We start from the raw sequence: 12,988 nt of genomic DNA, 5'->3' as shown, positions 1-12,988 counted from the left end.
ACATTTCCAAACAGGGTCCATCGGTAACTTATTTTCTCTCACTGGCCCGGTCACGGCCAGTTGTCCAAAAATCTACTGGTCCGGACATGGTGTAGTTTTTAAAAGACATTGGGCCTAGTAATTTTTATTTTATTTTTACCTCCCGCTTTGGGCTGGATGTGTCAATGTGTACTTTATACATGTATAATCTATGAGAAGAATTGCTGTCCTACCTCAATTAGCCATGAAATCCCTAGTTTGCTTCCAGTAAACAGTCGCTTTCCATTTCCGCCACGTGGGCCAGGCCCCTGGCGATTAGAGTTCCTGCCATTTGAATGACAGCTAGCAAGATGCACACACAGCGGAGCGAGAGAGAGCAATGACGTAATGCACATATCTGCACCTACAGTATGTGACGTAGTACACAATTTTCGCTACTTTCACCACTACTGGCTAAGAAATATACAAAAAAAAGGTACCAGAGAATCTCTAATAGGCTACAATTGGTTACTATGACGTGTATAAAAAAAAACGAATATAATTTCAACATTTAAGTCATTACTCTATTCTTTAGAATAGTAAGCCATTTTTAGATTTTCTTTTACATATTAAAAAAGGACACAACCCCTTTAAGACAAATGTGTTGAAAAGAGATATCGACCTGGCTAGAATAAGCTAGCCAAGACAAATGATGTCTTTTTGTAGTTCTCCCTTTGCAGACTATCAACAGTAGCCAACATATTGCAAGCATGTTCACTATTGAAGTTTTACTTTTGGAAATACCTTTCCATAGCTAAAATAAATCAGCTCAAAGAGTAGATTGATGGAAACTTATTTTTGTTCTGGACAGCTCACGTGTGCTGTGTAAGGGCATATACTGCTCGAGAAGTGTTTTTACTGGCCACGGCCCAGCATTAATGTCAGACCCTGTTTCCAATGGGATCACACAATCCATGATGGCAACCATTTTGTTGGCAATATGTGGAGAGTTCAAACAATTACACTGTCCCCATCGGACTCTGAACATAATACTCAATAAGTGGTAATAACGACTTGGTTTTATACTAAACGCCACTAGGGTAGGGGGCACTCTCACTGGATGAAAAGCGTGCCCAAAGTTAACTGCCTGTTACTCAGGCCCAGAAGGCAGGATATGCATATAATTGGTAGATTTGGATAGAAAACACTCTAAACCGGTTAAAATAATGTCTGAGTATAACAGAACTGGTATGGCAGGCGAAAACCTGAGTAAAATCCATCCAGGAAGTGTGATATTTTTGATGTGGGTGCTTTTCTCTTGCCTGCCTATACAGTATGTCAATGGTTAGGACCTAGATTGCAGAGCCTATGGCTTCGACTAGATGTCAACAGTCTTTAGTAATTGTTTCAGGCTTGTATTCTGAAAAATGAGGGAGTAAGACCACTCTGAGTCAGTGGATAGTGGGAAGTCCCCAGAGCTGTTTGCTGCGCACGACCGAGCGTGCGCCTTTCTGGTTTTTCTTTTATATCGACGAAGCTATTGTCCGGTTGAAATATTATCGATTATTATGACTAAAAACAACCTGAGGATTGATTAAACATCGTTTGATATGTTTCTACGAACTTTGGATAGTATTTGGATTTTTGGTATGCTTGTTGTGACTGCCTTTGAGCCATTGGATTACTGAACAAAACACGCCAACAAAACGGAGGTTTTTGGATATAAAGAGGGACTTTATCGAACAAAACAAACATTTATTGTGTAACTGGGAGTCTTGAGTGCAACCATACAAAGATCAAAGGTAAGTGATTCACTTTATTGCTATTTCTGACATTTGTGACTAATCTGCTTGGTTGGTAACTGTATGTAACGTGCGTGCTGGGCGCTGTCCTCAGCTAATCGCATGGTATACTTTCGCCGTAAAGCCTTTTTGAAATCTGACACAACGGTTGGATTAACAATAAGTTAATCTTTAAACTTTAAGTGTACAACACTTGTATGTTTTATTATTTTTTATGATGAGTATTTCTGTTTTTGAAATTGGCGCTCTGCAATTTCACCGGATGTTGGCCAGGTGGAACGGTAGCGTCCCACACCCCCTAGAGAGGTTAACCATCTACATCATAGAGAATCATGTCCATTGAGTACAGTGCATTACATAAGTCTAGAAGGGAATACATCCTGGTAACAAAACAAGGTTATGAGTCAAACGACCTCAAACAACAGGTATTCACTTTATGTTTGAGTCTTTTAGGATATTCATCACCATAGCCTAGGACGTACAAAAAAAACAGAATGATGTAACCTTGTGAATGTTAAGAATGGTGAGGGAATGAGCTAATTAACCTCATCTCTTACCTTCACACCGTCTCCAGGTTGAATACCATCCAATTGAAGCATTAAAGAGCCGCTGTACGCAAAACAGAAAACGACAAAGTTACTGACTTTTTACAATTCACATTTCAGTAACAAAACAAATGGGTTGTCTATTAGGGTGAACGGTTTCCAACAGAAAACAAGCCCGTGTTTTTGGATAAGTACAAGAAATCCTTCGTGTTATCCATTTTTAAAAGAGGGTGGTCTATGATGTAACGTTATTATTATAACCAGGGGTTGCATTGGCTTTCAAAAACCTGTTTTAAACCATTTAACCTGCATTTATATTGAAAGTCAAGTGTTGTTGTTTTTTTCTTCAATGGAGTGATAAGGGTTGTAAGTGCATTTGCTTACAATGAATAAAGTATTTTTTTTGCAAAAACGAAAAATAGAAAGAATGTAGCCAGCTACATATCCTAATGTTTTGCTTGAAGTTAAATCTATAATTTTAACCTGCAACCTGAGAAAAACTACAGTCATGGCCAAAAGCTTTGAGAATTACATAAATATTAATTTTCACAAAGTTGCTGCTTCAGTGTCTTTAGATATTTTTGTCAGATGTTACTATGGAATACTGAAGTATAATTACAAGCATTTCATAAGTGTCAAAGGCTTTTATTGACAATTACATGAAGTTGATGCAAAGAGTCAATATTTGCAGTGTTGACCCTTCTTCAAGACTTCTTCTTGCAATCCGCCCTGGCATACTGTCAATTAACTTCTGGGCCACATCCTGACTGATGGCAGCCCATTCTTGCATAATCAATTCTTGGAGTTTGTCAGAAATTGTGGGGTTTTGTTTGTCCACCTGCCTCGAGGATTGACCACAAGTTCTCAATGGGATTAAGGTCTGGAGATTTACCTGGCCATGGACCCAAAATAAAGATGTTTTTTTCCCTGAGCCACTTAGTTATCACTTTTGCTTCATGGCAAGGTGCTCCATCATGCTGGAAAAGGCATTGTTCGTCACCAAACTGTTCCTGGATGGTTGGGGGAAGTTGCTCTCGGAGGATGTGTTGGTACCATTCTTTATTCATGGTTGTGTTCTTAGGCATAATTGTGATGTAGCCCACTCCCTTGGCTGAGAAGCAACCCCACACATGAATGGTCTCAGGATGCTTTACTGTTGGCATGACACAGGACTGATGGTAGCGCTCACCTTGTCTTCTCCATACAAGCTTTTTTTCCCTGATGCCCAAGCAATCGGAAAGGGGATTCAGAGAAAATTACATTACCCCAGTCCTCAGCAGTCCAATCCCTGTACCTTTTGCAGAATATCAGTCTGTCCCTGATGTTTTTCCTGGAGAGAAGTGGCTTCTTTGCTGCCCTTCTTGACACCAGGCCATCCTCAAAGTCTTCGCCTCACTGTGCGTGCAGATGCACCCACACCTGCCTGCTGCCATTCCTGAGCAAGCTCTGTACTGGTGGTACCCCGATCCCACAGCTGAGTCAACTTTACGAGATGGTCCTGGCACTCGTTGGAATTACTTGGGCGCCCTGAAGCCTTCTTCACAACAATTGAACCGCTCTCCTTGAAGTTATTGATGATCTGATAAATGGTTGATTTATCCTTGCCTGTGAAGCCCTTTTTGTGCAAAGCAATGATGACGGCACATGTTTCCTTGCAGGTAACCATGGTTGACAGAGGAAGAACAATGATTCCAAGCACCACCCTCCTTTTGAAGCTTCCAGTCTGTTACTCAAACTCAATCAGGGTGACAGTGTGATCTCCAGCCTTGTCCTTGTCAACACTCACACCTGCGTTAACGAGAGAATGAGTGACATGTCAGCTGAAATGCAGTGGAAATGTTTTTTGGGGCGATTCAGTTAATTTGCATGGCAAAGAGGGACTTTGCAATTAATTGCAATTCACCTGATCACTCTTCATAACATTCTGGAGTATATGCAATTTGCCATCATACAAACTGAGGCAGCAGCGTTTGTGAAAATCTATATGCGTGTCATTCTTAAAACTTTTGGCCACGACTGTACACCAGAGGAAAGTACCGGAGAAAGTAGCCTACACATCAGTCAGAGTGCTGTCTGACATTTCTTCTGAGAGGAGAAGTGCAACTGAAGCGCAAAAATAGTCCTTTTTACATTAATGATTTGGAGCGAACCCTGACTTAAGCGAAGCAGAATTTACAATAAGAAACATTATAGATATGCGTTTACAAAAACACAGCAAGATAATATTTCTGCGTTTATCTTTCCTTTTCTGCATGATAAACATAGAATCCTGAGTTAACGTGACTCCTGCTATAACTACTGTTCACTGAAAGAGGGAAGCGGGGTACAACACAACTATGGGGAGTCACACTCTCGAGACTTCAATAGAAGAATTAGAATCATGCCTGACAAGGCCAAGGAAATCCACACACGTCGCTGGAAGCCCCGCCTTTCACGGGTGATAACCCTGAGGCTCAGATTCATTCTTTCAGTACCGCTCTTCACCGAGCCCAAAACTGGGCGGCGCGGGGCGGGGCCAAACAGGTGTTGTATCTCGTTTCCCTTCAGGGAACAGTAGTTAGGCATAACGTTACGTTCCCTTTCAGTCAGTACTCTTTGTACCACACAACTATGGGGAAATGGAATCCCGCCTCGAGCCGGCCACAACAAATAACAAATGAAATGGCCCATGGCAGAATATGACAAGATCTGGGTATTTCGCACACTGCGTGATGCCTAATGACCCTCTCCTGTCCCAGCTGTAAGCACACTGTAGGCTACACCGGGAGCAGTGACATCCAAGCTATAAAACCAAAAAAGTGTGATAATTTCCACACACCGCAGCCCAAATATCCCCTACAGTCAACCCTTTAAATAGCACCCAAGACACCGTCAGACCCCTGGTGCAGAGGGCACATTTCTATAGCCATAGGTGGTGCGTGAGTTTCAAGTTTGGAGAGGCACATTTTTACCCTAAAAATGCACCTTTATAACAAAGGCATTCCATGCATCATCGCATTCGCAAACTTATGTAAGACAGCCTACCATTCCTAACGTGATGAACAGATTGGATAGACATAATTTAGGCTAAGAATACAACTCAATCACAAAAAAAAGAAACTGCGTAGTGGCATAATGTGGGCCTAGGCTATATCAGATACATTTCTTGGCATTTTATAAACACATTTCATGCAATTCTACTACACTTTATAGGACTGACAGAAATCCCATTTAGATCACAGTAATTCATATTAACCAAACATGCAAATTGAGGGTGCAATGCGCACAAGGCGGTAGGCTACAACGCAAATGTTTGTTCCATAATGCAATTAGCGGGAAAACAAGACAAAAGCACCTTGTACATGCGAGCGGTTTCATGAGACAAGAGATAAAATAGATTTTAGGAACAGGGGTGATCTGATATGCAACAACTAACATGGATTGCTAATATGACTAGGATTGTGCCTTTGGCTACCGGACAATGAAAGAAAGTTGAAATAAAATAATTGCCTCAACGGATATGGTCTGGTTTTGGCTAGGATACTTTGAAGAAAGGCAAGATAATTAAGTATACAGTATGTTTTCAAAATGCATACTGCCTCCAGCTCATTGCAAAGTGGTGTGTGACGCGCTGATGAAGCCTGCCTTCCGTTCCCTATGCATTTGCTGTTTGAGAAGGTGTTTTCCACTCAAAAGCTCTGTATCTGTATGCGTGTGAAAAATAAGGTACATAAACGAAAAACGCGCCAATTTAATTCCACTAAACCTATCGACAGATAAGCATCTCGTGGTGCTTTCAACACAACCTGGAACTCTGAAAAATATAAGGTCAAATAATGACGTCACTGATCTTCAGGTCAGAAAGTCAGAGCTCTAGAAAGAGGCTCAAGTTCCAGAGTTGGATGACCGTTCAAAAAGATTTTCCCCCAGTTGGAACTTGTTTTTCCCCCACTTGGAACTTGTTTTTCCCCCACTGGTCTTGAACACACTGAAGTCGGAGATTTGGGTTTCCAGTTGTTTTTAATGAGACATCAAACAGCAACAGAAGGCAGGCTTCATCAGCTCATCACACAACACTTTGCAATTAACTGGAGGCAGTATGCATTTGGAAAATATATACTTAAATTGTTCGAAACCTGAACATTGTAATACATATGAGGCATGTCTGACCTTGAGTCAAAGTAGCCTATTAGATCTCCTCTCGTTCTAACGGACATTTGTCAATGTCACATGAAACTGCAATTCCCTTTTGACAAGTGTTTTCACGCTAATTGCATTATGGAACAAACATTTACAAGTTGTAAAACTTGAGCAATGACCAATATATATTGTCCTGCTAAAAACAGAGTTAATAATATATATATGTGAGAATATCCAACAGGCTTTTATATAATTCTAAATTAATAATAATCTTCATGACCAATATACAGTGGGGCAAAAAAGTATTTAGTCAGCCACCAATTGTGCAAGTCCTCCCACTTAAAAAGGAGAGACCTGTAATTCTCAACATAGGTACACTTCAACTATGACAGGCAAAATAAGAAAAAAAAATCCAGAAAATCACATTGTAGGATTTTTAATTAATTTGCAAATTATGGTGGAAAATAAGTATTTGCTCAATAACAAAAGTTTCTCAATACCTTGCTATTTACCCTTTGTGGGCAATGACAGAGGTCAAATGTTTTCTAGCCACCCAGCCACATTTAATCTTCAATGCCCTTGCTGATGGAAGGAGGTTTTCACTCAAAATCTCACGATACATGGCCCCATTCATTCTTTCCTTTACACGGATCATTCGTCCTGGTCCCTTTGCAGAAAAACAGCCCAAAAGCATGATGTTTCCACCCCCATGCTTCACAGTAGGTATGGTGTTCTGTGGATGCAACTCAGTATTCTTTGTCCTCAAAACATGAAGAGTTTTTACCAAAAAAGTACAATTTTGGTTTCATCTGACCATATGACATTCTCCCAATCTTCTTCTGGATCCTCCAAATGCTCTCTAGCGAACTTCAGACGGGCCTGGACATGTACTGGCTTAAGCAGGGGGACTAGTCTGGCACTGCAGGATTTGAGTCCCTGGCTGTGTAGTGTGTTACTTACTGATGGTAGGCTTATTTGGTCCCAGCTCTCTGCAGGTCATTCACTAGGTCCCCCCGTGTGGTTCTGGGATTTTTGCTCACCGTTCTTGTGATCATTTTGACCCCACGGGGTGAGATCTTGCGTGGAGCCCCAGATCGAGGGAGATTATCAGTGGTCTTGTATGTCTTTCATTTCTTAATTGTTCCCACAGTTGATTTCTTTAAACCAAGCTGCTTACCTATTGCAGATTCAGTCTTTCCAGCTTGGCGCAGGTCTACAATTTTGTTTCTGGTGTCCTTTGACAGCTCTTTGGTCTTGGCCATAGTGGAGGTTGTGGACAGGTGTCTTTTATACTGATAACAAGTTCAAACAGGTGCCATTAATACGAGTGGAGGACAGAGGAGCCTCTTAAAGAAGAAGTTACAGGTCTGTGAGAGCCAGAAATCTTGCTTGTTTGTAGGTGAACAAATACTTATTTTCCACAATAATTTGCAAATAAATGAATTGTAGGATTTTTAATGTGATTTGCTGGATTTTTTTCCTCATTTTGTCTGTCATAGTTGAAGTGTACCTATGATGAAAAATACAGGCATCTCTCATCTTTTTAAGTGGGAGAACTTGCACAATTGGTGGTTGACTAAATACTTTTTTGCCCCACTGTATATTGTCCTACTAAAAACAGGGTTAATAATATATGTGAGAATATCCAACAGGCTTTTATTTAATTCTAAATTAATGATAATCGCTTTGTTAAAATTATAATATTTTGGGAGATGATTTTGTTTTCAAATAACGTAAAATGAGCGAGAAAAAGGCCATTATTGAACATGGGGTGAGACATTGTAACTAATTTGTAAATAACGCCAGTTCGGTATTTAGAAATATTTATTTCTGTTTTTTGAGAGAGAAAAAACAAAAACCTACATTAATCTCATGGGTCTGTCTCCCAGTCAAGGCCGGCACAGGTATTGAACCAGCATCTGTAGCAACACAGCTTGTACGGTCTTAACCGTTGAGCCACTCAGGCGCTGTACAACGTGACCGGTCGGGAGTGGCCTACAGTACGAGCAAAATAATCCTAACAAAATAAAATAAAAACCTTAGTGTAACAGTTTTAATAAGTAATACTGATGTCATGCACAATTATCAGTTTCCATTTAGGTTTATGTCGCCCATTCATTGCAAGTTAGAGACACAGTAACTCCCCCTTGCACTGGTCTGGAGCAATAAAGTGGTGACGCAGGGTAGTGTACTAAACCACAAATTACCTCTAAATCCCATGGCATAAACTCGCAACTTTTAAAGGAGGAACCACAGTAGGCTAGTGATTTTGCTTTTCATTACTCATCTTGTTGGCTGAGGAAAAAAGTAAAATGTGGACACTTAATCTAACAAGTTCAAAGTGCACATCAGAATTCGGGAAGAAGGACCGCACAGCGTTGCATCCTCAACTTAGATGTTTTGTTAATTAACATCACCATATTTTAAAATGTGATCTGTCAATCTGAGCACCGTGGGTGGATGCCATAACGAGATTATGCACATGGATGGGGTAAAGTTCTCAAATGTCCGGTAAAACTAAATTGTTGCCTGTCAAATTTAATTCAATTTACTTTAGGGAAGCTTAGCTTATGTCTATAATGCATTTGTAATTCAGTTTTCAACAACATTATGGCCACTGGATTAATGTAAATAATACAAATTCTGCCAGGTAGGCATACGCTACTTTGTAGTTACCTTTCAATCTACTCGAAGACAGTTAGGCCAACGGCTACACAAATTGATAGACATACAAGGCCACACACACGGTTTTAATAAATTATGATAATTAAAAATATTAAAGTCAAACTTGTGAACTAAAAACTAATGTGACCAGGTACATTATTTTCACTGGCACCTTTGCGACCAATTCAAAATGTGTGTCGCACTGCAAAGTCAAACAGTCGCAAATGTGACTGTTTTGGTCGCTGTATCGAACCCTGGCTGCAAAACAGACAAAACCTTGGTCACATAGCCAGATATATCTCGGGTCCGCTCAATGTACGTGCGTAAAGCTTGTTCTGGACACAGAGGCAAAAGGAGGCGGTGAAAAAGGAAACTAAAAAGCTAAAGACCTGTAGGACATAATGACTCAACGTCACCTTCAAGTCGACCGGTGCGAACTGAGCACAGGAAGGGTGTATGGCCCACAACACATTTAGCCAAGGCCAAAGCCACGAGCAAGGAGGTTTTATAGGAGAGGATATTCATATCAATAGACTCCATTGGTTCAAATGGGGGCCTCACAAAGAGCACCCAAAACCAAAGATAAATCCCAAAAAGGCACAACAGGTTTAGAAACTGGTCTGAGATGGCGCACACCTTTTATAGGCCTGGCGTGACGCCATCAATTCCGACATGACACACAGAAATAGCCACCATGTACACTTATCATTAAAATGTCCCCCAGAACACTCTTAAAAAGGAATCATTCCTTTATTTTGGCACCAAAGTGCCAACGCCTGCCACTTATACAGGCCTCCCGTACGGACGAATAGTGAACACGTAGAGGTAAACCATCCACGAGATTGAAACGCTCAGTGGACAAGCCCATAGACCCCAAATCTCTAGCCAACAGTGGTAAACCTGCCCGTGTGTCTGGGATAACAGATCTCCGCGCAGCGGGAGTTGCCACAGGACCTTGCCCAATAGGCAGAAGGTCTCCACGAACCAAGGTTGCTTGGGACAACAGCGGGCCACAAAAATCCACGACAAGCCCACCAGTCACTCTCCCCAACGTGGGGTTAATAAGATTCATGGGGGGGAAATGGGCTCCCGAGTTGCGCAGCTGTCTAAGGCACTGCATCTAAGTGCTGTAGGCGTCACTACAGACACCCTGGTTCGATTCCAGGCTGTATCACAACTGGCCATGATTGGGAGACCCATAGGGCGGCGCACAATTGGCCCAGCGTCATCCGGGTTTAGCCGATGTATGCAGTCATTGTAAATAACAACTTGTTCTTACCTGCCTTGTTAAATAAAGGTTACATTTACTTTTTTATTAAAGCATAAAGGAGGGTTCAACGGGCACAGGCGAAAACGCACTGCGTGACCAGCCGAGATTTGGCTAAGCAGAGCCCGGAACACCCTCTGTGGAGATAGAAAAGCGTGACAGGTGAGTGAGTCTAGCTCGAGACCCAGAAGGGGAAAGCACTGAGATGGAGTGAGACAACTCTTTATCTGGTTTCGTATTCAGCTTCGAGACAATACAGTAGAAGCATGGATGTATGCAACACTGCTTGTTCCCTATACTCTGCTGCCACTGTAATAGCCGGTGGCTATTTTGAATTTGTAGACTGAGGTGCCTGTTGGGGGTACGTAAAGTACCAGACAAAAGGCGACACCTACTCATTCAAGAGTTTTTATTTTTACAATTTTCTACATTGTAGAATAATAGTGAAGACATCAAAAATATGGAATCATGTAGTAACCCCCAAAAAAGTGTTAAACAAAATATATTTTATACTTGAGATCCTTCAAAAGTAGCCATCCTTTGCCTTTATGACAGCTTTGCACACGCTTGGCATTCTCTCAACCAGCTTCATGTCACCTGGAAAGCATTTAACGTCTCTTGGGTAGGGGGCAGAATTTTGACATACGGTTGAAAAGCATGCCCAAAGTAAACTGCCTGTTATCAGGCCCAGAAGCTAGGATTTGCATATAATAGGTAGATGTGGATAGAAAACACTAAAGTTTCTAAAATTAAATGTTAAAATAATGTCTGAGTTTTAACAGAACTGATTTGAAACCCAGAGGACAAACCATCCAGGGGGGGAATTGAGGTCATAAGATTTTCCAATAGTTTTCTATGGGATACTCTTATTATTAGGAACCTGGTTGCAGTTCCCATGGCTTACTCAAGATGTCAACAGTCTTTAGAAATGGTTCTGTTTTTTTCTTTTGAGAAATAAAGAAGTAGTAAGTGTAAGTGTCACTCCAGGTGGACTCTACTGTATGTTGTTTTTAATCGGTATTAGAAACGGTTTATTCGGTCTTAAATTTGATCGATTATTTACATTTTAGGGTACCCGAGGTTGAATTAGGAGCATTGTTTGAAATGTTTGGACCAAGTTTACAGGTAACTTATTAGATACTTTGCAGGCATGTTGGGCGAGTTGAACCCGGTGTATTTCTAAATCAAAAGCGGCAAATAAAAATCGACATTTTTGGGACATAAAGGACATTATCGAACAAAAGGACCATTTGTGATGTTTCTGGGACATTTTGGAGTTCCAACAGAAGAAGATATTCAAAGGTAAGGCATTATTTATATCGCTAATTCTGACTTATGTCACCTGCCTGGTTGAAACATGAAAATAATTTGTTTGTATGCGGGGCGCGGTCCTCAGATAATCGCATGGTGGTGTGCTTTCGCCGAAAAGCCTTTTTGAAATCTGACACAGCAGCTGGATTAACAAGAAGTTTGGCTTTTTTGATGTATAACATATATTTTCAAGAATGTTAAATATTTGAATTTAGTATTTTTGAATTTCGGGGCTGCAATGTCACCGGATGTTGGCCAGGTGGGAGGCTACCGTCCCACCTGCCCATAAGAAGTTAAATTAACAGGTGAGCCTTGTTAAAGACAAATTCCACAAATGACTTTCCTTCTTAATGCGTTTGAGCCAATCAGTTGTGTTGTGACAAGATAGGGGTGGTATACAGAAGATAGCCCTATTTGGTCAAAGACCAAGTCCATATTATGGCAAGAACAGCTCAAATAAGCAAAGAGAAAAGACAGTCTATTATTAATACATAGTCAGTCAATGTGGAAAATTTCAAGAACTTTGAATGATTCTTCAAGTACAGTCGTAAAAAAAACAGCACGCGCTATGGTGAAAATGGCTCTCATGAGGACCGCCACAGGAAAGGAAGACCCAGAGTTACCTCTGCTACAGAGGATAAGTTGATTAGTTACCAGCCTCAGAAATTGCAGGCCAAATAAATGCTTCACAGAATTCAAGTGACAGACCCATCTCAACATCAACTGTTCAGAGGAAACTGCTTGAATCAGGCCTTCATTGTCAAATTGCTGCAAAGAAACCTCTACTTAAGGACACCAATAAGAAGAGACTTGCTTGGGCCAAGAAACATGAGCAATGGACATTTGACCAGTGGAAATCTGTCCTTTGGTCTGATGAGTCCAAATTTGAGAGTTTTGGTTCCAACCGCCATGTCTTTGAGACACAGAGTAGGTGAACGGATGATCGCTGCATATGTGGTTCCTACCGTGTAGCATGGAAGAGGTGGTGCGATGGTGCTTTGATGGTGACGCTGTCTATGATTTATTTAGAATACTTAACCAGCAAGGCTACCAAAGAATTCTGTAACAATACACCATCCAATCTGGTTTGGGCTTAGTGGGACTATCATTTGTTTTTCAACGGGACAATGACCCAACACAGCTCCAGGCTCTGTAAGGGCTATTTGACCAAGAAGGAGAGTGATGGAGTGCTGCACCAGATGACCTGGCCTCCACAATCAACTGACCTCAAGCCAATTCAGATGGTTTGGGATGAATTGGACCAAACAGTGAAGGAAAAGCATATGTGGGAACTCCTTCAAGACCGTTTGGAAAAGCATTAC

At 41.1% G+C, this 12,988-nt stretch overlaps 1 protein-coding gene across 6 annotated transcripts in view; it reads right to left on the bottom strand.

The window, feature by feature from the left end:
- Positions 1-12,988, bottom strand: part of phf21ab (PHD finger protein 21Ab) — a 76,230-nt gene that overhangs the window by 52,555 nt on the left and 10,687 nt on the right. For all 6 annotated transcript variants that reach the window (XM_046356704.1, XM_046356721.1, XM_046356677.1 and 3 more), the window contains exon 3: positions 2,318-2,369. In XM_046356704.1, the coding sequence (XP_046212660.1) occupies positions 2,318-2,359 (42 nt within the window). In that variant the 5' untranslated portion in view covers positions 2,360-2,369. The remainder of the gene's footprint in view (positions 1-2,317; positions 2,370-12,988) is intronic.

This window comes from Oncorhynchus gorbuscha, linkage group LG01 (genome assembly GCF_021184085.1).
Source record: "Oncorhynchus gorbuscha isolate QuinsamMale2020 ecotype Even-year linkage group LG01, OgorEven_v1.0, whole genome shotgun sequence".
NCBI lineage: Eukaryota > Metazoa > Chordata > Actinopteri > Salmoniformes > Salmonidae > Oncorhynchus > Oncorhynchus gorbuscha.
The sequence above is the reverse complement of the archived record's forward strand: the minus strand, read 5'-3'. Positions and strand labels throughout refer to the sequence as shown.